At 45.3% G+C, this 26575-nt stretch overlaps 1 protein-coding gene across 7 annotated transcripts in view; it reads left to right on the top strand.

The window, feature by feature from the left end:
• The first annotated feature begins 625 nt into the window (after positions 1-625).
• Positions 626-26575, top strand: part of zmym2 (zinc finger, MYM-type 2) — a 65918-nt gene continuing 39968 nt past the window's right edge. The window contains exons 1-3 of one of the 7 annotated variants that reach the window (XM_079517443.1): positions 626-681; positions 20085-21074; positions 24049-24250. In XM_079517443.1, the coding sequence (XP_079373569.1) occupies positions 652-681; positions 20085-21074; positions 24049-24250 (1222 nt within the window). In that variant the 5' untranslated portion in view covers positions 626-651. Of the gene's footprint in view, positions 682-730; positions 839-1612; positions 1711-3125; positions 3321-3458; positions 3585-4329; positions 4386-4839; positions 5212-20084; positions 21075-24048; positions 24251-26575 lie in introns of those variants that run through there. The other 6 variants (XM_079517449.1, XM_079517448.1, XM_079517445.1 and 3 more) reach the window with 6 other exon arrangements.

The following is a 26575-nucleotide window of genomic DNA, read 5'->3' as shown; positions in this document are numbered from 1 at the left end:
TTTACAACTGAAATCAATAATATATCACAGTATTCTGATATTAACCTGCGGGCCACATTAAGTGATGGTGGGGGCCGCATGTGGCCCCCGGGCCGCCAGTTGCCCGTGTATGGTACTACTTTGATTGATTGATTGATTGATTGATTGATTGATTGATTGAAAACTTTATTAACAGTTTGTAGAATACGCACATGGAAGTACAGTTCAATACAAGATCTGCTGAGGCCTCATACACACATATCAAACGAACATTCTTGTGTTTCATGGCCGCCTCAATGCTTTTCCAATGGAAGTCACGTGGTTTGACCAAACACTTGTGTTTGATGGGGGGAGGGGGGCAATCACACACGAGTGTTTGGTCAAACCACGTGATTTCCATTGGAAAAGCATTGAGGCGGCCATGAAACACAGACAGAACACAGAATGTCTGTTTGAAATGTGTGTACAAGGCCTAAGAGGACAGACAGACAGACAGACAGACAGACAGACAGACAGACAGACAGACAGACAGACAGACAGACTTCACATAGCCCTCTATATTCTCATATCCTCCTACACACATAATAGTCAATCACACTCACACAGCAGCACAGGCTATAACACACAGTAGTCCCACCGAGCACCGCTGGGGGGCGTAGGATTCATCAAAGGATGTGGCTGTTTCCCCTGGAGTCCCCCTGGGTCAGTTTTACAATTGTTTTGTTATTGATCATGTCCCGGTTTGGATTGGACTGGGCGGATCCGAACTAATCAGCCGAGAATTGATGATCGTGCACATCGGCGCACATTATCAAGTTTGACATTAAAGTATAGCCTAGATATATCCAGCACTAATTCGGTAAGTTTGGAAATGACCATAAACTGAACTGGTGGTTGGTGGTTTTAAATTGTTTGCTCTTTTCTCGCTTGAAACGGCCACATTTTATCAGGCATAAAATAGCGCACCTGATCCGCCATATTTAGTCGCCCTCCCCACTCCAGCACATTTCACTTTTTCTAGGACCTACATTGCCCTCAATGCCCTATGTCTACACTACAGTTTATTAAATAATGTACGGTCTAGACTAAACTCCACCTCGATCAAAACGGTTGCGTAATGTGCAACGAACGAATCTAACATAATAGGAACAAACCTTTTTAACGGATTCTGACGTATGACACACGTGTGTGTGTGTGTGTTTTATTTGTTCAGAAGGCTGTTGCCTTGTGAACACATACAGGGTGTGATCAGCAACAACTTAGTGAACAAATAATAGGGTGTGATCATCAACTGTTGGGGGAATAGGTATTGGATATCAAACAGATGTCAGAAGCCTAATAAAACCGTTTTTTTGCCTTATTTCAAGACAAGCTGATGTAACATCAACATTGCAGTTGAAACGTGTGTGTGTGTGTGTGTGTGTTTTAAAGACGTTAGATTTCCATTCAAAGAACTCAATAGATAGCCAAGCCCATTCACCATAAAAGAACATGACATGGCAGATTGGCAGTGCGTTGTGAGCTTGTGTAGATCAGTTCTTATTCGGAAGTGACACCGTCGTACCTCGGGGTATAATATTCTAAAAAACATACTCTCTCCCCATGCCTTCGGCCTGGTGGAGACAATTACAGACTGCAGTGCAGGGCAACAACAACCTCGTTCGTTGTTGTGCTCCACAACAACCGACCTGGAACATATAGAACAACCCACACACACAAAACAGTGTCAAAGTAAGTGCGTATAGGCAACATATATGCTATAGGCTATAACGAGAGACGGCGTGGACAAGCCGTCAAAATGGGTCATCGTCATCAATATGTTGGCTTGCCTTGTTTTGTGGTGGACATTTTTGTCATTGTTTTTGGTCCATACAGAATGAGTGGACAATATAAATATTACCAGGCAGGCAGGAACACATAAAGAGCCATGTTTTTGATTGATTGATTGATTGAAAGATTTATTAACAGATTGGAGAATTACAATCTGTTAACAACTCAAAAACTGGACGACACCATAAAGCATTACACTTGTTTACAATAGGGTCCACCATGTTAAATTCATCATAACATTTAGAGACGTACAAATATACACTAGTCTATAGCCAAAAACAGGAAATCATCATAAAGGAGAAAAAAGGAGGATGGGGGAATCAGATTTGGGGTCCAGTTTCGAATTGCAGCCGTCCGTATAGGTGCCCATTTGAAGGAGTCAAGGGATTTGCATGTCTTAATGACTGTTGGTAGGGCGTTCCACATTTTGGTGGCATAGGAGCGAGGTGTTGTGGGTGTGGTCTTCATTGACACTAAGGAAGTATTTAGACAGGTACATGGGTATCTTGGTGATGTATCGAATCTTGTGGACCAGACCCATTGCAAGATGCTGTACTCTGTCGTCAACCCTAACCCCTTTGAGTCCTAATGTGCCTATAGTGTCATAGAAATAAGTGTCATCATACCTGGCACTCAGTAATTGGGCCTTATGATTATGATATGATTTTTATAGAAGTGTATACGTCTAAATATTCTGATGAATTGAAAATGGTGGACCCTGTTGTAAACAAGTCTGCTTAATCATGGTTCGTCGAGTTTTTGTATTGACTTGTGCTTTCGTTTTTTAAATGTAGGCTACCCATGCATACTGTGAAATAATTTCAATTTCAATCAATGATCAAAATAAGAACATTGTAATGGTGTATTAAAAATGTATTAAATGAAAATCATAAATTTGGATATATTAATGAACCCTGCTCTGGAGAGGGAAGTCTGGAGCTCTCTTGTGGAGCTGTTGCCCCCGCGACCCGACTATGGATAAGCGGGTGGATGGATGGATGGGTACATTTAATTGCATACCCGGGCCTAACCTGATTGACCACTCTGCGCATGCGCGGCAAAGGAAAATCGAGAAAGGGGTTGTTGTGGCGTCTCTATCTCTCTCAGTGTTTCCAGACCTGGGCAGACAGGCGCGGCCGTTTTCCGATGTCTGCCGGTGTCTCTTCCGGGGTTTTTAGACAGCTGGTGGATGGAAAAGGAGCTCCAACCCACACGGCTGAATGCCGCGACGGGCCAGATTCCCGGAAACGCTTGCCCCAGCCGGGCCCAGCGCCATTCTGCCACGTTGGGTGGAGCTTCTTTTCAATCCACCAGCTGTCTAAAAAACCCGAAAGAGACGCCGGCAGACAGCGGAAAACGGCCGCCGCCTGTCTGCCCAGGTCTGGCAACAGCTAGACTCTCTCTCTCTCGCCTGGTTGGTGCCTTAGTTAGTTGGTGGTGTGCGCTGCGCATGCGTCGTTCGCCGGATTAATGTCAACGGGCACAAAAGTGGCGCTATATCTCCTCCTCCGGTAAGAAACACACGTTGTGGGGTTGGTTCTTCTTTTTTTTTTTGTATTCCCAATTTTAACGCCATTGTTCCCCCCCTCCCTCTTAATGAGTCAAAGTTTCAGCAACTGTATACAGTACGGGTGGGTGGTCGGGGTAGGGACTAGGGTACGCCGCCGGGGCGGGTTATGTTCTGAGACTCATGCACGCATGCACGCGCGAGTCCCGTGAGGTTCCAGTAGAAGACACGTTTTTCATCATGAGGAAATCCACAGTTGATTTGTGAGGTTTGTCCCCCTCCCCCCACTCCCCCCCACTCACCGCTGTGTGTGACAGTGTGCGTGTGTGACTGTGTGTGTGTGTGTGTGTGTGTGTGTGTGTACTAGGGTTCTATTAGCCTCTCGTATTGTTTAGCTCGCTCTCTAATGGCGGACGTGAGGCAGTGCTGCTTTCTGTCGGGAGGGGGAAGTGCATGGGGTATTGGTGGGGTGGTGGGGGGGGCAAATCATAGCCTTTTAACTTCTTGGCTTTTACTAGTGTTCGGTTTTATTTAATGTCGTTATAAGGAAGGAATACCCCCCCCACCACCATGACACACAAATTAAGGCAGTTCATATGATATGTTAACGTGAGGGCCGGGGGACAGGGTTGCCATGTCCACTTATTATAAGTGACTTTGGGGGCTTGTTTTGCTGTGAAGTTCCTTGGAAATATTAATGGTAATTGGGGGTTTTTTTTAGAGGGGAGGGGGGGGGCTTGTTTCTAAAGTGTAATGCTCATTTTATTTAGGCTTGTTTCCGATGATAGGCTATCGCGATGATCGGCTATTTATTTACCTATTGCTATTGCCTTCATTTGCCTATTAGCTGATTATTGATTCAAATTGCTCATTTTGTGGAGCGGCTTCTTTTGGGGCTTGTTTTCATAGACCTCTTTGCTTATTGCTGTCGCAAAGATATGGCAACACTGCCGGGGGGGGCGCCCCCTGTGGTAGCCACTGGTATTTGCCACTTGATTGCCACAGGGTTTGGTCTCATTTTGGGGTATATATACTTTCCAATTAAAAAAAACACATGATGGCGTCACAGGTATGTTTAAAACCACTTCCCAATACATAACAATGTGCGAGAAGGAAATAAATGAATACAAATATGATTAACCTGGACAGGAAAACTGTATTTGAGAGCCTTTTTTGTTTGTTGTTGCTGCTGCAAGAATGTTGTTGACATTATTGACATTGCCATTGCTGTTGTTGGTCAAGAAGCAGTAGTATACCGAATATAACTTATTATGCACACATTTTTCCAGTATTAACAATGGCGCAGTCTCTGCTGCTGCTCTGCTCTCTCCTCTAATCCAATGGCTGCGGAGAGAGAGAGAGAGGGGAAGGCGAGGGTGGGAGGAAGGAACAGTCAGGAAAGGAAAGGAACGGCACGGAATGGAACAGAACCACGTTTATATGTGGTATTAGTTGGCTCTCTCTCTCTCTTCGGTCCAATTTACCCCAAGCCCGAGTAACAGAGGAGGGGCTAGGAGGAGTCGGGTAGAGAGAGATAGAGAGACTAGAGAGAGAGGGATACAGTTCTAAGGGGCTCCAATAATCCATCCAGGACAGAACTGTTCCTGACTGTAGTGTCGGTGCAAAGTTTTTTGGACCAAGTTTGCAGATTGTTAAAAGAGAGAGTCGTTCTCCGGTGAGGAGGAGGAGGGGGAGCTGTGTGGTGGTTGGTGGTCCTCAGTCAGTCAGTTAGTCAGTCAGTCAGTCAGTCGGAGCCACCATGGTGGAGCAGAGCCTGCTCAAACCCGCTTCATAATCAAGGGCACGGCCCGGCCCGGCCCGGCCTGGCCTGGAGTGAGTGGCTGCTGCTGGGGGGGGGGAGTTCAGTCCAGTCGTGGTCCCCCCAAAAAAACGTGGTAGGCAGGATTTCCATCTGTGTATATACTATATACCGGTGTATATATATATAAATAAGATATGTAGGACAGTGCACAGTGTTGTCTTTTGGAGGCTGCATATGATAGGACAACAACATTACATAGTGCTGTGTATGTTTTCTCCTTCTCCCCCCTTTGAGGTTTTGTGAGTTGCATTCGCAGATGTATAATAACCAGAACGTTCATTCATCATCGTGATAATAATTTCATCAGCTGTGTGTGTGTGTTTTTTTTTTTTTTAGTTTACGGGTCATTTGACCGGCTGGCTGGCTGCCTGCGCATTACGCACCACTTAACTGTCTTATATAATGTTAATTATACGCATTTGATTCATGATGATGATGCTATCACCAACGGCTTGCTTAATATCTAGACGGGGGGGGCCATGGTTATTTTGCGCTAACTGCGCACATGTGCGCGTGTAGGAGTGCGCGCGTGCGTGTGTTATGCCCATTACGGTGTATATTACATGATTTATATTTCGATTCAGGAGGAGTCATGGTGCAAATTGATGCGAGCTGGAAAGGTATAGAGCCGGGTGTGCACAGTGCACCTATGCTGCTTTGTAGGCTATATGACATGTGGTGTGTGGCGATTTGACCATTTATCCGCTGGATTTGGGTGCACAGGTACACTCTGCCCCCCCCCCCCCCCCCCACCACTAGCCCACCGTTCGTTTTGTTGATATAATTAAGGTTGCTTGTGTCGGGGCTTATTTCCCATGTATGTCCCCTCCTCTGATTCACATGAAACGGAGGACGGTGAGGTGACTGAACATGCACGCAATAAGCTGTCTCGTAGCAGCTCTGCATTGCAGTCTGAACAGTCTAGACTTGATCATGTTTCTGTACTGTGTGACACGGTGACAGTGTGACCATCACGTTCTTTTGCTTTTGCACATTATTCCCCGTTTGTGAAGCAATATTGACAGTACCAGGCTTGACTGTATTGCCTTGCAGGTCTATTTAGGTTTTAGGGGAAGAGTGTAACTTTTTGAGGGGGCTTTTATAACATTGAGGGGCACAATATTTTATGGATGCCAACTATACTGTGTATGTGTGGTTACATATGCATGCTTAATGTTACCAGACGGAAGGTTTGGTTATTTCTTAATTGTAGTGCCCATATTAGCCTATTATGTAAAGCAAATTAAATGCTGAAGGAAACCATGTCACTCTATCTGGGTTAGTCTGTTTTTTTGTTAAACACTGGAGAACTGCTCGGTGATCTTGAACATCACCCGCTTCTAGATTTGGTTTCCTGTCACATGGTCCCTGTGCAAAAACTGTGGGTCTTTTTTTAAGAAAAAATCTATTCCAGACTGGAATATCCTACATAATTATTTTAGAATATTACGTTGAAATCTATGCTTAACCCATTTTGACCTGAGATCAGATTCTAAAAATGTCTTCTACATCCTGACAGTTTTCTGAAAAAGCTATGTTTCTATGTCAGTTGACCTACTATTTCAATAGCTAAAGCATAACGTAATGCTAACACCAAAAGGGGTTCCTGCCCAAAATGGGTTAATGATTATACATATACAATTGTATATATGCATATGCATATTAATTACACTGTTCTATTTCCAGGGTTGGATGTAGGCTAGCTAAATATTTGTGTTAAATATGCCACTGTGCTGTTTTTGAGCCCCTCCTATGTCCAGCTTTGAGGGTTTGTGTAAACACAAACGTTGTCCTATAACACAAACATTAAATGCCATTGATAATGAATGGACAGCTTTGAGTGTTTGTGTAAACACAAACATTGCATAAACACACACATTGAAGACGAAGGTGAGGACGCAAAACTAAGGCCCGGCCCTCATCAAACCCTGTACACTCTAGACTCTAGAGTGTACAGGGTTTGATGAGGGCCGGGGGACTAGAGACTAGATAATGTCCCTGCTACTGACAGGTCAGCTCCATATATGGAGATCTAAGGGTGGTAGCAGTGCTAGATCTCCATATATGGAGCTGACCTGTCACCTGTTCTGACCATAGAGTAATAAAAGATAGAGGCTGAACCGGAGCGACAGATCCCCCCCCCCCCCCCCCCCCCCCGTTGGAGAGCCTCTCTGGGGGCTTGGTTCTGACATTCCATATGTTGATCATCTGACCTCATCAAACCCTGTACACTCAAGACATGCTCCTTATATGGCCAGTACAGAATTAATTGTATGTTGATCATCTGACCCCCCCCATGCCAAAGCGCCAATGCTCGCCCAGCAGTCTGCCGACAACGATACGGATGCGTGCACGTGACCTCGCCCTTTATAGGGCGAGGTCCACGCGACCTCGCCCATTATAGGGCGACCTCGCCCTTTATAGGGCGAGGTCACTTCTTTACATGCGCCGTTGCAAAGTCATTCAACACTGGGAGCACAATAAATACAATACAACGTAATTAATTGACAGACAAAAAGTCTTAAAATAGCCACAGAAACATGAAAGTCAACCAGAGAAGGGGAGGTCAAAAACACATCAGTGCAGGATACTAGGATACTACAGCCTGTCTATTGAAGTCAGCTTTAAGATGGGTTTGTTGTCTCCACTACTGTAAGCCTTTTCCGATGTTATCTATTTTTCCTCAGGATGCAATGGTTGTCGGACCAAAGCAAAAAGGCCTACGTACGTACAGATAGTTGTAGGATCATAGGAGAGCGTTCAGTACAGCTGTACTGATTGATAGGGTATTTTATCCCACAATACCTTATCAATAGGTTAATGTGGCTCTTCAGTACTTTAATGCACATTTCAATGGCAGAGTGTTGCAAGCAATGCGCTTGAGATTCAAGGGCATAGAATAGATGGAAGGTGATTTTTAGAAGTCCTCCCATATACACCTCAACCTGTAATTCAACACCTAATATGATTTTTAAAGGTGATGTGTGCGTGTGCGTGCGTGTGTGTGCGTGTGCGTGCGTGTGTGTGCGTGTGCGTGCGTGCGTGCGTGTGTGTGTGTGTGTGTGTGTGTGGGGGGGATGTGTCTGCTGCAGCTGTCAGTAGTGAAGTGATGTTCGTCTCACCACCATACTCGCTGCCGCACAGTGGGAGGAAAAATCAGTCAGAAAGGCTGAATAGAAAATGCTCCTTTTTCCGATTGACCGTCGTGGTGTTCCCAAAATTGTTCTGAGGGACATTTTGCACGAGTATTACTCTACATGACTCACCTACACTTAACCTCCACCATCAAATGTATCATTGTCTTATAGTTGCTCAAATTTAAGGTACCAGTGATTATTGAATAATCAGTACCAGTGTCAGTGTGTCAACTAGTGGCTCTCCGACCGCTGAGCCGATTCTACTCTATGGCTCCGAGACATGGACACTTTCAAAGAAACAAGAGAAACGGTTGGATGGCACTTACACCCGCCTTCTAATGAGAGCGCAAAATCTCTCTTGGAAGAGCCACCCATCGACTGATCTGATATACGGCAACCTTCTTCACTGGTCCGATCCAGAAGAGCGCAGTTTGCGGGCCACTGCTACAGAGCTGACAATGAGGTTATATCTTCCCTTCTTCTCTGGAGTCCTGCCTCAGGGCGGACCAGAGGTAGAAAGCTGTCGATCCCTGATGTCATCGCTATAGGGACACATGCTTCAGTAGGCAGGAACTGGGGGTGGCAATGAAGGACTGGGAAGTCTGGCGTAGCATTGTGGAATCCATGATCTCGACCACGGTCGAAAAATGATGATGATGAGTGGCTCTCAGTCCTGAAGTTAAGTGCGTCGCTAGATATACTAATAGGGATGGAGATTGAAACCCGGTTCTATTGCATACCCGGTTCAGAATGTATTGTCCCTCGCGGGTATGGACCAGGTTTGGGCTCATCGATGCATCATCATTGAGTATCACTATTGTATATGCATTATACAGTGGCTAATGGCTATTCTCACTACAGCCAAAACCGCACCAATGATTCACCATGCAACTCCTTGCAACAAAACCGTTTTATGGTCAACCGCACCAATGATTCACCATGCAACTCCTTGCAACAAAACCGTTTTATGGTCAACCGCACCAATGCAACTCCTTGATGATGGTTGCAAGGAGTTGCATGGAGAATCATTGGTGCAGTTTGGGCTTTAGAAATGCATTCTTATGCATTAAGAGAAAAATAATGAGTTGGTGAAAAATCATCAACGCTAGTTGATGTTGAATGTTGAATGTTGATGTTGAATGATCCAGTAAAGCTTTTGAATGGTGTTGAAAAATATAACAGTGATTCCCTATAAGCTATATTTGAACTCTTTTTTTTTAGACTATATTATCTATAATCTCTACAGCTGTTTCATGAAAATACATTTTCAGGCCAGGAATTTTTATCCAATCGGGAGAGAAAACCACAAGGCTTAAATTTCATCGTTTTCCAATTGTGTTCTTTTTTTGTTCGTCAATTAAATTTGATTTCTTGATTGGATAAAATTGGTGTCCTGACCTTAAAAATTGTTTTCTATTTAAGACGTGGAGAGACAGAAGACCCATGTTTCTCAGTCAGTTAACTCTATCTATACTAGAGTGTTAACTGACTGTGAAACAAGGGTCTTATAGCAATGATTGCTATCAGTGTATAGAGCTATTTAACCTATTTATTGGAATGTATAAAGCAGTGTTTGCCAGGGCTCCTGTCTGATAGGTGGACTGTTTGACTGTTTAGATAGGCGGACTGTTTGACTGTTTAGATAGGTGGACTGTTTGACTGTTTAGATAGGTGGACTGTTTAGATAGGTGGACTGTTTGACTGTTTAGATAGGTGGACTGTTTGACTGTTTAGATAGGTGGACTGTGATAGGTGGACTGTTTAGATAGGTGGACTGTTTGACTGTTTAGATAGGTGGACTGTGATAGGTGGACTGTTTGACTGTTTAGATAGGTGGACTGTGATAGGTGGACTGTTTGACTGTTTAGATAGGTGGACTGTGATAGGTGGACTGTTTGACTGTTTAGATAGGTGGACTGTGATAGGTGGACTGTTTGACTGTTTAGATAGGTCCTTGGTCCTAGGCCCTTGGTTTATTATAACAGGGTGCAAATAAAAAGTGACAACGTTTCGATGTGTAAGTTACATCTTCGTCAGGTCATGACCCGACGAAGATGTAACTTACACATCAAAACGTTGTCACTTTTTATTTGCACCCTATAATAAACCAAGGGCCTAAATCGTCTGAGCTGCTCCAGTGACTTCTTTTTCGCATGTAAGCTATACTTTGCTTTGTGGCCTTTTTGTTTTTGACAAGTTGCGCTTGATAAACCTTTTGAGGGGCGCTAGCCCCTCCTATACACAGGTTTAATGTTTGTCTTTGGTTCAATGTTTGTTTTGTAAACGCATTGACCAGTGGAGGTTAGAGTGTTCCACGGGCCCTGAGGCGAGATTGACAGCCCGGGCCTCCCACCCCCCCGCCGAACGGGACCGTAAACACCACTTCGGACTAAACCCCTCAACGTGGCTCAGTTGCAGCTTTCCTGAGGCAATGAATACACATAATGTAGCCTCACAGGTTGCATATCGAAAATCACGTTACATAACATGTCGAAATGTCCATAACCATTCATTCCTAACGGAGCTAATCAAATACTGGAGGGTGTAATGTAGGGCTGCTACTCGTATATATACTGGAGGGTGTGATGTAGGGCTGCTACTCATATAAATACTGGAGGGTGTGATGTAGGGCTGCTACTCATATATATACTGGAGGGTGTGATGTAGGGCTGCTACTCATATATATACTGGAGGGTGTGATGTAGGGCTGCTACTCATATATATACTGGAGGGTGTGATGTAGGGCTGCTACTCATATATATACTGGAGGGTGTGATGTAGGGCTGCTACTCATATATATACTGGAGGGTGTGATGTAGGGCTGCTACTCATATATATACTGGAGGGTGTGATGTAGGGCTGCTACTCATATATATATACTGGAGGGTGTGATGTAGGGCTGCTACTCATATATATACTGGAGGGTGTAATGTAGGGCTGCTACTCATATATACTGGAGGGTGTAATGTATAGGGCTGCTACTCATATATACTGGAGGGTGTAATGTAGGGCTGCTACTCATATATATACTGGAGGGTGTGATGTAGGGCTGCTACTCATATATATACTGGAGGGTGTAATGTAGGGCTGCTACTCATATATATACTGGAGGGTGTGATGTAGGGCTGCTACTCATATATATATACTGGAGGGTGTAATGTGTAGGGCTGCTACTCATATATATATACTGGAGGGTGTAATGTAGGGCTGCTACTCATATATATATACTGGAGGGTGTAATGTGTAGGGCTGCTACTCATATATATACTGGAGGGTGTAATGTGTAGGGCTGCTACTCATATATATACTGGAGGGTGTAATGTAGGGCTGCTACTCATATATATACTGGAGGGTGTAATGTAGGGCTGCTACTCATATATATACTGGAGGGTGTAATGTAGGGCTGCTACTCATATATATACTGGAGGGTGTAATGTAGGGCTGCTACTCATATATATACTGGAGGGTGTAATGTGTAGGGCTGCTACTCATATATATACTGGAGGGTGTAATGTGTAGGGCTGCTACTCATATATATACTGGAGGGTGTAATGTAGGGCTGCTACTCATATATATACTGGAGGGTGTAATGTAGGGCTGCTACTCATATATATACTGGAGGGTGTAATGTAGGGCTGCTACTCATATATATACTGGAGGGTGTAATGTAGGGCTGCTACTCATATATATATACTGGAGGGTGTAATGTAGGGCTGCTACTCATATATATACTGGAGGGTGTAATGTGTAGGGCTGCTACTCATATATATACTGGAGGGTGTAATGTGTAGGGCTGCTACTCATATATATACTGGAGGGTGTAATGTAGGGCTGCTACTCATATATATACTGGAGGGTGTAATGTAGGGCTGCTACTCATATATATACTGGAGGGTGTAATGTAGGGCTGCTACTCATATATATACTGGAGGGTGTAATGTAGGGCTGCTACTCATATATATACTGGAGGGTGTAATGTGTAGGGCTGCTACTCATATATATACTGGAGGGTGTGATGTAGGGCTGCTACTCATATATATACTGGAGGGTGTAATGTAGGGCTGCTACTCATATATATACTGGAGGGTGTAATGTAGGGCTGCTACTCATATATATACTGGAGGGTGTAATGTAGGGCTGCTACTCATATATATACTGGAGGGTGTAATGTAGGGCTGCTACTCATATATATACTGGAGGGTGTAATGTAGGGCTGCTACTCATATATATACTGGAGGGTGTAATGTAGGGCTGCTACTCATATATATACTGGAGGGTGTAATGTAGGGCTGCTACTCATATATATACTGGAGGGTGTAATGTAGGGCTGCTACTCATATATATACTGGAGGGTGTAATGTGTAGGGCTGCTACTCGTATATATAGTGGAGGGTGTAATGTGTAGGGCTGCTACTCATATATATACTGGAGGGTGTAATGTAGGGCTGCTACTCATATATATACTGGAGGGTGTAATGTGTAGGGCTGCTACTCGTATATATAGTGGAGGGTGTAATGTGTAGGGCTGCTACTCATATATATACTGGAGGGTGTAATGTAGGGCTGCTACTCATATATATACTGGAGGGTGTAATGTAGGGCTGCTACTCATATATATACTGGAGGGTGTAATGTGTAGGGCTGCTACTCGTATATATAGTGGAGGGTGTAATGTGTAGGGCTGCTACTCATATATATACTGGAGGGTGTAATGTAGGGCTGCTACTCATATATATACTGGAGGGTGTAATGTGTAGGGCTGCTACTCGTATATATAGTGGAGGGTGTAATGTGTAGGGCTGCTACTCGTATATATAGTGGAGGGTGTAATGTGTAGGGCTGCTACTCATATATATACTGGAGGGTGTAATGTAGGGCTGCTACTCATATATACTGGAGGGTGTAATGTGTAGGGCTGCTACTCGTATATATAGTGGAGGGTGTAATGTGTAGGGCTGCTACTCATATATATACTGGAGGGTGTAATGTAGGGCTGCTACTCATATATATACTGGAGGGTGTAATGTGTAGGGCTGCTACTCGTATATATAGTGGAGGGTGTAATGTGTAGGGCTGCTACTCATATATATACTGGAGGGTGTAATGTAGGGCTGCTACTCATATATATACTGGAGGGTGTAATGTGTAGGGCTGCTACTCGTATATATAGTGGAGGGTGTAATGTGTAGGGCTGCTACTCGTATATATAGTGGAGGGTGTAATGTGTAGGGCTGCTACTCATATATATACTGGAGGGTGTAATGTAGGGCTGCTACGCATATATATACTGGAGGGTGTAATGTGTAGGGCTGCTACTCATATATATACTGGAGGGTGTAATGTAGGGCTGCTACTCATATATATACTGGAGGGTGTAATGTGTAGGGCTGCTACTCATATATATACTGGAGGGTGTAATGTAGGGCTGCTACTCATATATATACTGGAGGGTGTAATGTAGGGCTGCTACTCGTATATATACTGGAGGGTGTAATGTAGGGCTGCTACTCATATATATACTGGAGGGTGTAATGTGTAGGGCTGCTACTCATATATATACTGGAGGGTGTAATGTAGGGCTGCTACTCATATATATACTGGAGGGTGTAATGTAGGGCTGCTACTCATATATATACTGGAGGGTGTAATGTGTAGGGCTGCTACTCGTATATAGTTGTGCCTGCCGGCTGTACGAAATGTCTGTGGCTCAGGAGGTAGAGCAGGTCGTCCAATGATCCCTGGGTCGGCGGTTCGAATCCCGGCTCCTCCTCCTGTCCACATGTCGAAGTGTCCTTGGACAAGACACTGAACCCTACACTGCCTCCAATGAGTCGGTCGGTGTGAGCTCGCCACCATTGGTGTGTGAATGTGGGAAGTGAGGACGCTGGCGTCGACTGTTCGCCACTTCACCTCCCAATGTATGAATGAATGAACCTTAAAAAACCTAAATCGCTTTGAGCACTTGTAAAAGCGCTATAAAAATGCAACTCATTATTATTATTATTATTATTACATGGCTGTGATGAATGGGACAGCTTCGGGATTCGGGAAAGTTGATTAAATAGTCTCAATGTTTCAATTCAAGTGGTAAAGTTCATGTGGGCATGTCCGTCCATCTCTCTGATTAGGCTACTGTTGTTGTCTTGGTATTCCTTTCATGTGACCTCACTCACCTCCACTCAGTGCATGTGGATGGAGCTGTTGTGTTTGTATTCCACCTTTACTCCATCTATCTTGCCCTCTTTTGAAAGTGCCTGTGGTCATTTTATGTCTTGTTTTGAGTGACTGTTCAAAGACTCAAAACTCACCCTTTATCAGGCGATTGCAGAGCAGGGCTAACAACTGTATAGAGCCACCGGACAGCCCGGAGCAAATCCCTCTGTACTCTTAACATGCAGCCAAGCAGCCCAGTTTAAACACTCTATTTCCTGCCTACGCCGTGAAGGGCCCTTCACAATAAAGCGTCTCCCTTTACCTCCCAATGAACTACATTTTACACTGCTTATTATTGACAGGAAATGTAGTCTTAGTTACTCTTAACCCATTTTGGGCGGGAACCCAAGTTTTGGTGTTAGCATTATGTTATGCTTTAGCTATTGAAAAATAGCAGATCTACAAGCTCATAGCGAGCCACCGAGTGGCAAGCTACGAGCTTGTAGGTCTGCTAACGACTGACATAGAAACATAGCTTTTTCAGAAAACTGTCAGGATGTAGAAGACATTTTTAGAATCTGATCTCAGGTCAAAATGGGTTAATGGCGTTTAATTTTTGTGTTTGCACCGTTTCTTTTACATCACCATTACATCACCTAATCAACATGAGTTAGACTTTAATATATTAGCGCCCCTCACTTCACACGGGTGTGATGTTTTTAGCAGTTTCACGCAACAAAAACATTTTCAACTGAAAAAAAACTAAACACTTATCCAAAGGGTTGTGAGATGAACTATACATTAGTCTTTAGGTATAGTCTAAATACTAAGGTCACAGGTGTTGTTGGAAACCAGCTTTCTAAGATCCGATGCAGGAAAATTCCATATTATCACAAACACAAACCAACGGCTTTACACAATGGCTTTTAGTTGTATTATTATTATTATTATTATTATTGAGTGGTGTAAACCACTCCTACAACTGGCTTTGTTAGTCTGTCTGTCTTGTCTGTCTGTGCAGAAAAAATGAGCATGGTTGCTACGGTCACCCAGTTCACCCGGGTGTGATTTAATTACGTCAGACATTACGTCAGACCACAGCTGATCAGGCTATATAAGACCTTACACCACTCGGTTCACACAGGTGTGATTTGTATTATTATTATTATTATTATTATTATTATTATTATTATTATTATTATTATTATTTTAATTTCTATTGATTGGTAATCACTTATTATTAGCATTGATTTGGGGACAAAAATATCATCTCATATCAACATGTTACTCAATTTACCCTGCAAGCAGACTCTGAATGAAATGTATTGCTTTAGAATCAGGCATCTTTATTGCCACAAGTAAAAAAAAAAGTGGGTGAAATTAGTTTTTTTGCAGTTTTGTTCCCATAGTTTTATTTCTTCCAAGAAAACAAAGAAGGGAAGAAGATCATTAACCCATTTTGACCTGAGATCAGATTCTAAAAATGTCTTCTAAATCCTGACAGTTTTCCGAAAAAGCTATGTTTCTATGTCAGTCGTTCTTCGATTTTTCAAAAATAGCAGATCTACAAGCTCATAGCGCGCCACGCGTGCTATGAGCTTGTAGATCTGCTATTTTTCAATAGCTAAAGCATAACATAATGCTAAACACCTAAAGGGGTTCCCGCCCAAAATGGGTTAATAATTGTGGAGACCAAGATGGTGTTATGCACGATTCCAAACAACTTAATTGAGCAGCACCACCAACACTGTGTAGACAGAGTATAGTACAGGTCCCTGTGGCCATCAGGCTGATCGTTGCCCCGGCAACCAAGGTGTAGCTTCAGCCGTCACCCGTGGCAACAGAGACCAAACTGTTGGTAGACCAAATGGGTAAGAGGCGCTCAGCCAGGGGGAAGGTGGTGGTACGAGAGAACGAGGAAGGTGGATTCAGCAGGTGAGAGGAAGGAATGGAGCAGAACTGGTCGTTAGGAAGGTGGATTCAGCAGGTGAGAGGAATGAATGAATGAATGGAGAACTGGGCGTTAGGAAGGTGTATTCAGCAGGTGAGAGGAAGGAATGAATGGAGGACTGGGCGTTAGGAAGGTGTATTCAGCAGGTGAGAGGAATGAATGAATGGAGGACTGGGCGTTAGGAAGGTGGATTCGGCAGGTGAGAGGAAGGAATGAATGGAGGACTGGGCGTTAGGAAGGTGTATTCAGCAGGTGAGAGGAAGGAATGAATGGAGGACTGGGCGTTAGGAAGGTGGATTCAGCAGGTGAGAGGAAGGAATGAATGGAGGACTGGGCGTTAGGAAGGTGTATTCAGCAGGTGAGAGGAAGGAATGAATGGAGGACTGGGCGTTAGGAAGGTGTATTCAGCAGGTGAGAGGAAGGAATGAATGGAGGACTGGGCGTTAGGAAGGTGTATTCAGCAGGTGAGAGGAAGGAATGAATGGAGGACTGGGCGTTAGGAAGGTGTATTCAGCAGGTGAGAGGAAGGAATGAATGGAGGACTGGGCGTTAGGAAGGTGGATTCAGCAGGTGAGAGGAAGGAATGAATGGAGGACTGGGCGTTAGGAAGGTGGATTCAGCAGGTGAGAGGAAGGAATGAATGGAGGACTGGGCGTTAGGAAGGTGTATTCAGCAGGTGAGAGGAAGGAATGGATGAATGGAGGACTGGGCGTTAGGAAGGTGTATTCAGCAGGTGAGAGGAATGAATGAATGGAGGACTGGGCGTTAGGAAGGTGTATTCAGCAGGTGAGAGGAATGAATGAATGGAGGACTGGGCGTTAGGAAGGTGGATTCAGCAGGTGAGAGGAAGGAATGGATGAATGGAGAACTGGCCGTTAGGAAGGTGTATTCAGCAGGTGAGAGGAATGAATGAATGGAGGACTGGGCGTTAGGAAGGTGTATTGAGCAGGTGAGAGGAATGAATGAATGGAGGACTGGGCGTTAGGAAGGTGGATTCAGCAGGTGAGAGGAAGGAATGGATGAATGGAGAACTGGCCGTTAGGAAGGTGGATTCAGCAGGTGAGAGGAATGAATGGAGGACTGGGCGTTAGGAAGGTGTATTCAGCAGGTGAGAGGAAGGAATGAATGGAGGACTGGGCGTTAGGAAGGTGTATTCAGCAGGTGAGAGGAAGGAATGAATGGAGGACTGGGCGTTAGGAAGGTGTATTCAGCAGGTGAGAGGAATGAATGAATGGAGGACTGGGCGTTAGGAAGGTGGATTCGGCAGGTGAGAGGAATTAATGAATAGAGGACTGGGCGTTAGGAAGGTGTATTCAGCAGGTGAGAGGAAGGAATGAATGGAGGACTGGGCGTTAGGAAGGTGTATTCAGCAGGTGAGAGGAAGGAATGAATGGAGGACTGGGCGTTAGGAAGGTGTATTCAGCAGGTGAGAGGAATGAATGAATGGAGGACTGGGCGTTAGGAAGGTGGATTCGGCAGGTGAGAGGAATTAATGAATAGAGGACTGGGCGTTAGGAAGGTGGATTCAGTGGGCGTTAGTTAGAAAGGTTCAGCACTCTGAAAAGTGGAGGAGGAGGATGAGAAAGAGCACTCTTTTCTCTCTGGCAGGCATATGATTACTATGTTAATGTATGTACTGTATGCATGTGTATGTTCAAAATAGTAAAAAAAGGCAAAGAAGTTTAGGGATAAGGGGTTTAGTGGTGACGAAAATGGAGACCCTTGTCTCTTATCTCTATAATACTGTCCTATCTAAAATGAAGCATACAAATGGAGAAAAAGGAACAAGTTGCAATGGATTTGTGTAGATTGTAATCACCGTAATGTCACCAAGATTATTTGCTTAGTTTTGAGTTTGATGTGTGGTGATGAGTCACCAGTACAGGCTTCTTACAGGATTCTTATTTATATATATTTTTTCTCAAAACAGATTTTTGCAAAAGCCTCCCCTCAATGCAGCTGTGTGTGTGTGTGTGTGTGTGTGTGTGTGTGTGTGTGTGTGTGATGCACAGGCCTGCTCACTTCTATTCATGATTAACCTTTGTATTCTCCCTCTCCTTATCTTGTGGGTTTACGTCACCATCGATAATGTGATTTTACTTTTGATGGAGTGATGTTTTTGTTAAGGGACGTGGCCACCCAGTCCCCATGGTGTTTATTAGGCGGCTGGCTGTGGCGTACGCCGGCTAAGCGTTGCAGGTGCTAGGTCTCCTACTGTTATATTGTTTAAATTTTTTGTCTTTCCTTATTATTTTGCTCTCTGGCATTTGCTACTTTTTGACCATGTTCCCATATTCAGAAACCCATGAAAGTTTGCAAGAATATTCGTGATGATGTGGGTGACAAGCTGGGCCTGTATCACCTCACCTGCACTGTAGGTGGTGCTGTTTTGTAAGTGCCACCGCTAACGGTTGATCGCAAAGGTCAGGTGCATGAATCCCACAGTTTGATTGTGTCAGACTCATTACCAACAATAATTGATTTTCTCTCATCAGTGCCCATACCCGAGGTGGGGTTATAGGGTTAGGGTCTTTCTGTGTGGAGTTTGCATGTTCTCCCTAGTGTGTCCGCTAGGGTAGGTAGCCTCACAAAAAACATGCAGTAATGCTGGTCTCTAAACTACCTCCCCCTGGCCAGCCGGGGCGCCTGATGGAAGGGAAAGGAACTGGTCGGAATAACGTGTTCCTTCCACGCACTGTCCGGCCGGGGAAACTCCCCTGTCAGGTGAAAGGAAGCAGGTCAGTCCGCTGCCCCCCCAGGTTGGCAGAGGAAGTGTAGCGCCCAGGATTACATTAGATAATTGACACTGGGTGAAAAAACTGGGTTGCAAAATCGTGGGATAAAAATTATAGGAACAAAAATAATAATAATTGATTTTCAAGCTAAACATGATCTCATGCAACACGTTGTTAGCTTGAAAATCAGTTCTTGTCAGCGAGTGAGAAGCGACACAGTCGGCGAGTCATAATTATTTGGCCATATTGACTTGTTCAATGCCTGACACGGAAGTGTGTGTGCCTCAGGAGGTCGAGCGGCCGCCTTGGAATCCGAAGGTTCCAGGTTCGATTCCTGGCTTCTCCTGGCAAAGTGTCGGAAGTGTCCTTGAGCAAGACACGTGACCGAAACCCCCTAAGTGCTCCCGATGAGCAGGTTGGTGCCATGCATGGTTTCCTCCGCCATCAGTGTGTGAATGTGAAGTACAGTACATTGTAATGTAAGGTGCTTTGGAGAAAGGCGCTATATGAATCCATTCCATTTACCAGAAGTACCTCCTGGCATATTGTATGCATGTCATTTGATTTAACCCATTTTGGGCGGGAAGTCGGGAACCCCTTTTGGTGTTAGCATTATGTTATGCTTTAGCTATTGAAAAATAGCAGATCTACAAGCTCATAGCGCGAGTGGCGCGCTACAAGCTTGTAGGTCTGCTATTTTTGAAAAATCGAAGAACCACTGACATAGAAACATAGCTTTCAGAAAACGCTCAGGATGTAGAAAACATTTTTTTGAATCTGATCTCAGGTCAAAATGGGTTAAGACATGGTAAGGTAATTTGGTGGAGGTAGACGTTTGATCCATGGAGGGCTGTTGGAGCTCCCTGTAAGCACTGTGTCACACCCCTTAACCCCCCCCAACTGTCAGCCCATATGCCGCTTCCTCAGCCTAATTGTCCCCCTTTGTGTTGGTCTTAATTGTGTCCACCAGGTGCTTGCCTTAGCGATGGACGAGGAGTCGGAACCCAAGCCTGCGGCGGCAGCAGAAGAGGAAGGAGGGCCGCGGGTGGTGGAGCCGCCGGACGCCGCCACTCCTCCCCCCTCCTCCCCCTCCCCCTCATCCCCCTCCTCTGCCTCCCAGCAGCAGACCACCGCGCAGGCCCCCGCGGAGGAAGAGGAAGCCCTGGGAGAGGCGGTTCCCATGGCAACGGGGGACGGAGAAGCCAAAGATGGAGGAGGAGGAGGAGGAGAGGAGGATAACGACGATGACGTGGTGATGCTGGTCGAGGAGGAGGAAGAGGAGGAGGAGGAGGAGGAGGAGGAGGCCCCTTGGACCGCTACCTCGAACCAAGACACGCCCGGTGCTGGCAGCACAGATTGCACCACCCAGCCCCCCCCCTCTACCCCCGCTGCTGCTGCCACCACGGCAACAGGTGCCGCTGTCACAACAACGGTGCCGGTGGTGGTGGCCGCCGTCGCGGCTTCCAAGAGCCCCAGTAGTAGTCCTCCCCCTGCATCCTCCTCCACAGCAGCATCACCACCACCACCGTCATTGTCCCCAGCAGCCCCTAAAGCTGCCTCGACCACCACCGCCACGGAGCCCATCGTCATAGACGACGAGGAGGACACCGCCTCGGAGCACAAAGACTCTCCTTCCTCTCCCTCGGCCGTGGCGCCGCCTGGAGTCGACGGTGCGGCGCCGCCGTCCTCGTCTTCTTCCTCTTCTCCTTCGTCGTCCTCGCACGGCGCAGCAGCGGCGGCGGCGGCGCTGACCCTGAGCAGCACGGAGCCGGACTCTGAGATCCGCATCGCCAGCGTCACCACGCTGGAGTCAGTGCAACAGAAAGCCTCTTCCTCCTCCTCCCCGTCCTCCTCTTCCTCCTCTGTTTTCGCGACGGCGACGGCAGAGCCGCAGGTCGACATGAACCTGAAGATCACCTCGGTGACGTCACTGCAGGGCGGAGCTTCGGCCATCGTAGCGGTGAGAACGCACGCGCTCGCATTGGCTCCTCTGAAGGAGAGCAGTTTTATTGGTCGACGACGGTTCATATTCGCATGAAATTAGCATTAGCAATATATTAACCGTTTGGCCGCCAGGATTAATTAACCCATTTTGGGCGGGAACCCCTTTTGGTGTTAGCATTATGTTATGCTTTAGCTATTGAAAAATAGCAGATCTACAAGCTTGTAGGTCTGCTATGTTTGAAAAATCGAAGAACGACTGACAGACAGCGCGACGCGTTGTGAGCTTGTAGATCTGCTATTTTCAGCATGCAACCAAGTGTAAAAGGACTTCTGCTGGATCTCTTGTCCACTAGTCCCTTCCTAACATTTTAGTCTAGTTTTTATTTGTTGACGAAATTGTCTTAGTTTTAGTCATCATAGCACAGTTTATTTAGTTTCCATTTAGTTTTCTTCAGTGGAAAAAGGTAGTCGACGGACATCTTTCGTTGACGAAAACAACACTGATGCCAAGTCGAAAAATCGCAGATCTACAAGCTCGCAGGCGACCAAATGTGAGCTTTTAAGGATCAGCTATTTTTGGCAAAAAGGTTTTGGTGTAGAGGGAAAAAAGCAAAAAGGCCAAGTTTAGGGTTTCAGTGGAATAATGTATGTGGTTAACCAGGGCTTGAACATTTCAGTAGCCCTACAGGCTCCCCAGGTGAACAATGAACAATGCTACCACGGCTAGAAGAAACCACACTAAGCTTTTCCTGTTGTACTTTGAGTTTGAGAGAGCTTATTGAGTAAAGCCCTGCCTTCAGACCAACCTGGCTGCTTTGTTTCTTAAACTCCTGCTGAGGTGAAAAAGAGCGTGCCATGGAGTCGGTATGGAGTTGGCTTTACTCGGGGAAGTAAACCTGTAAGGACAGGTCTCAGTACTGGGCCCAGTACAGGTCCATGTATACAGACATATATATTTTATTGCATATATATTTTATTTATAGACTTTTTTTATTTCCAGGGAGAGAAAAAATAGTCTGGGTCCGAGCCCACTTCAATTCGGCATAGAGTAGCGCAAAAGTCGATCACTCTCTGCTGATTTCTGATCGTCTGCACCTTTGTTAAAATCACGCACACACGTACACACCATAGAGTATATATATAATAGAGACTGAACTGGCGCGAAGCTCCGCCCCCCCAGCTATTCATGTCAGTGGAAGTTGCTCAGTGGCGTTTTGAAGCACCCGGAAGACTGCCGGAAGTACCGTCTCAGAACGTCTACTTCCGCATTTGACCACCAAATTTTGGTGGTCAAATGCGGAAGTGCAACCGAGCGCTCAATGTTAAAGCCCAGCTGCACGGGGTTTCCCGGTCATGAATCCACGGGTCCGCCTGTAGTCCCTCCTCCTACCACTAGGGAGGAGAGCTTCAACATTGGAAAGTCTGCCTGCCCCCTTGGTACACACACACACTGCTCTCTCTCTCTGTCACTAATTAATCTCATGTCGTGCAGCTGCGTCTAGATTCTCCTGGCGGATCCTGCCGGGAGCTTCCCTATGCCATAGAAAACATAGGTGGACCCCAGGGTACTGGGCCACAGGTAGCTGACCAGATACTGCATCAACCATGTAATGTCAATTTCAATTCTGGCTCAGTTGGATACCTGGCTATTAACCCATTTTGGGGGCGGGAACCCCTTTTGGTGTTTTAAAGCATTATGTTATGCTTTAGCTAGGTCTGCTATTTTTGAAAAATCGTAAAAATGCGGCACAAATCTTCAAATATATATTCTTTCAGAGCGAACGCTTTTAACTCAAATCTTTGCTTCTGGGGAGGTCCCTGGAACAACATATTTTCAGACGGGGGACGGACTGTCGTGATTTAGAAGAATCTACGTCGGGCCTAAATGGGTTAAGGACCCACAGTAGCTCTTAACCCTTTGACAGCCAACATTGATTCAGTCTGACTCCAAAATTCACTTTAAAATTAATCCCGGGAAGCAAAATCGCCTAAAGCTACATCAGCTGACTACTGTCTTTTTAGAAGTCATCAGAAGCGTTAATATTGTAACCACGAGGTAGCGACGGTTCAGTAATGAGCCCCGCCCCCTAACAACATTCTATTCAAATAGCTCAATACAATCTGAGCCTCAGTTCTGAGAAAGAAACGGGTTTTAACCCATTTAGATCTGAGGCCGATTCCTAAAAGTTTTCTGAACAACCCATGTTTCTATGTCACTGGTGCTCAACCTTTTTCATGTCAAGGACCCCCAAAACTATCTGTATTTGGCCACGGACCCCCATCCCATCTGAAAATATGTTGTTCCAGTGACCCCCCCCCCCCCCAGAATAGAAGCAAAGATTTGAGTTAAAAACGTTCGCTCTGAAAGAATATATATTCTAAGATTTGAGCCACATTTTCTCGATTTGTCAAACATAAAAAACAAAAAACGATATTATTTTGACATCGGATCGATGCCGATATTGCATTTTAAGGCCAACATCGTCCGATATGATGACCAATTAATTGTGCATCCCTAAAGAATAGGTTTTGTATCGATCGATATAATACTGTATAAACAATAATTATGCAGGGTTAAAGCTGCTATAAGCAATAATATGTCAAAATTGTAATGACCTTTTTATTTTTTTTGGTATTCAGACAGCCAGCAATGGGTAGAACGCTCCCCCCAAAAAATGTGTCTCTGTGACACATCTAGGGGCCGCAATCTGCATTCAAAGATTGTCCTAGAAGCTTTGTCATTGGTCGATTTGCCTGTCTGCTTCCTGATTGGTTAGTCACTGCGACCAGGTTTTTTTCGACCAATGACAAAGCTTCTAGGAACATCTTTGAATGCAGATTGCGGCCCCTAGATGTGTCACAGAGACTACATTGTTTTGGGAGCGTTCTACCCATTGCTGGCTGTGAATACCTAAAAAATAAAAAGGTCATTAATATTTTGACATTATTGCTTATAGCAGCTTTAACTAGTCTGTTCTTTGTAACCCCAGGGTGCTGAAAGTCAAGTGGAGGAGAACGGTCTGCAGATCAGCGGGACGTTCGGCCCCACTGACCTACAGATCAGTGGCGCTTTCAGCCTGAACACAGACTCCTCCCCCGGCAGACCCACGGCCTCCTTCAACCCCGGGCGGGTCTCCACCTCCACAGGACAGCCCGTTCAGAACGGAGACACGGGGACGCACGCCAGGACTGGTAACGAACGCTCTCAAAATAATATGCGTGTGAAATTAAATGAAATGAAATGAAATGATTACTATATTTACCCAGGGTATCTGGGCTAAGCTCAAGAACTTGTTTCCAGCCAGGCCCTGCTCATAGAACATTTCATCGTAGTGGTTCAATGCCTTGTTCAAGGGCACTTTAGCGGTGGTAATTTTAACGTGTCGGACCGCTGATTCGAACTGGCGACCTTCCGGTATCAAGACCGCTCCGCAATCCGTTCGGCCACCGCTGCCACTTGTCATGATGCGACTGTGGCTCAAGAGGTAGAGCGACTGTGTCTCAAGAGGTAGAGTAGGTCGTCCAATGATCCATGGGTCGGCGGTTCGAATCCCGGCTCCTCCTGTCTACATGTCGAAGTGTCCTTGGGCAAGACACTGAACCCCAAATTGCTCCTGATGTGCTGGTTGGTACCTTGCATGGTTTCCGCCGCAATCGGTGTATGAATGTGTGTGAATGGGTGAATGTAATGCACAATCTATGTAAAGCGCCTTGGATAAAGGCGCTATATAAATGCACCATTTACCATGATGCACTATGGGGTGCAGCGGTTCAGTTAGCCCACGGTTCGATTCCAAACCTGGGCTTTTGGGTGGGTTTGGGTGCAGCTCCTGCTGCGAGTGGAGAGCAACATCAGGTAGGCTAATGAATATGGATGGAGCTCATTCATTTTTATTGATAACGAGCACCGTATCGATCAGGCTTATCGAGCCGGGTTCTTATCGAGCTGGGTTCTTATCGAGCTGGGTTCTTATCGAGACCACTATCGAGCATTTTCTATTATTTTGTGGAAAGACGGGAGACAATACATTCTGAACAGAACCAGTATCTTTTACTAGGGCCTTCAAAAACAGTACTTTTCTCACAGACTGGAGGCAATTGACCTTTTTACCAATACAATAATATTAAAGAAACTGTTAACTGGTTAATGTGTGTACCGTCACCGTGTACCGTGTACCGTCACTTAACCCATTCAGGCCTGACGTCGAAATTAAAAAAAAAAAGTTTTCTAAATCATGACAATTTTCGGAAAGATTTGAGGCACATTTTAACGATTTTTCAAAAATAGCAGACCAACAAGTTCATAGCGCGCCACTCGGTGGCGCGCTATGAGCTTGTAGATCTGCTATTTTTCAATAGCTAAATTATAACAATGTTTAAAACACCAAAAGGGGTTCCCGCCCCAAAATGGGTTAATGGTTAATGTGGTTAAACGCTAACGTGACATGGATGCGTTCCAGGTCTCAATGGATTAAAAAGCGTAATTTTGTTTACTTGGACAGCGCTGGTTGGCAGGTATATATAGTATTTCTTGATCGCCTCTTGTGTTGATTGTTTAAACATGACGTCATGGGCTGCTATGCTCGATAACAGACTTGATAAGCCCAAAGCTTATTGATAACGGGTACTCAATAAGCTTGTTATCGGATTTTTCCGGGTATCGGTTACCGAGCTCCATCCCTAAATATGAATATGCTCATTTATTAATCCGATGGTGTCGCCCGCCGAATATAGACAATCTACAGCAGGGGTCCTGCCCACACCTTTTTGACTTGAGAGTTACTTTCAAAATGACCAGCTCAACAAGATCTACCCACCGAAAACATAATACCATTGCTGAAATGGAATAGGTAGAGTTGACTTTGTATTTAATTTACCAACATTTGTGCGCAGCAACACTCAAACAAAGTATTGCATTATGGGTTTGAGCTGACAAGCCATTTTTATGTCAGTCAATCAATCAAGTCAACTTAATTCATATGCCAAAAAAATGTTTTTAGATTTAAATTAAATATTCTTTAGGGGCATGTCATGTGATCTACCTGCACAGCTAAGCCATTGTGATCTACTGGTAGATCACAATCTACCTTTTGGGCGCCCCTGATCTACAGGCTCCCAGTGTGATGTGATTTGATTTGTTCTGATCATCTTTATTTTGAACCTTATTCCTACCCCCTTCTTGATGTCGAGATGCTTTGGGATCAGGACAACCGCAGTGAAGGTCGCAGTGAACTCGGCAATGACTTTTTTTTCTGTCTTTGCAAAACCGAAAAATTGGGAGTCCATAAAGGCGTACTGAACCGTGCAGGGTGTACCGTACGTTTTGGTTTTAAACCGTAAACCAGTGCACCCCTACCGTGCACCCCTACCGTGCACCCGCACCGTGCACCCCTACCGTGCACCCGCACCGTGCACCCCTACCGTGCACCCCTATCGTGCACCCGCACCGTGCACCCCTACCGTGCACCCGCACCGTGCACCCCTACCGTGCACCCGCACCGTGCACCCCTACCGTGC

The sequence above is a fragment of the Electrona antarctica genome (assembly GCF_951216825.1).
Source record: "Electrona antarctica genome assembly, chromosome: 13".
NCBI lineage: Eukaryota > Metazoa > Chordata > Actinopteri > Myctophiformes > Myctophidae > Electrona > Electrona antarctica.
This window is presented reverse-complemented; position numbering and strand designations above follow the sequence as displayed.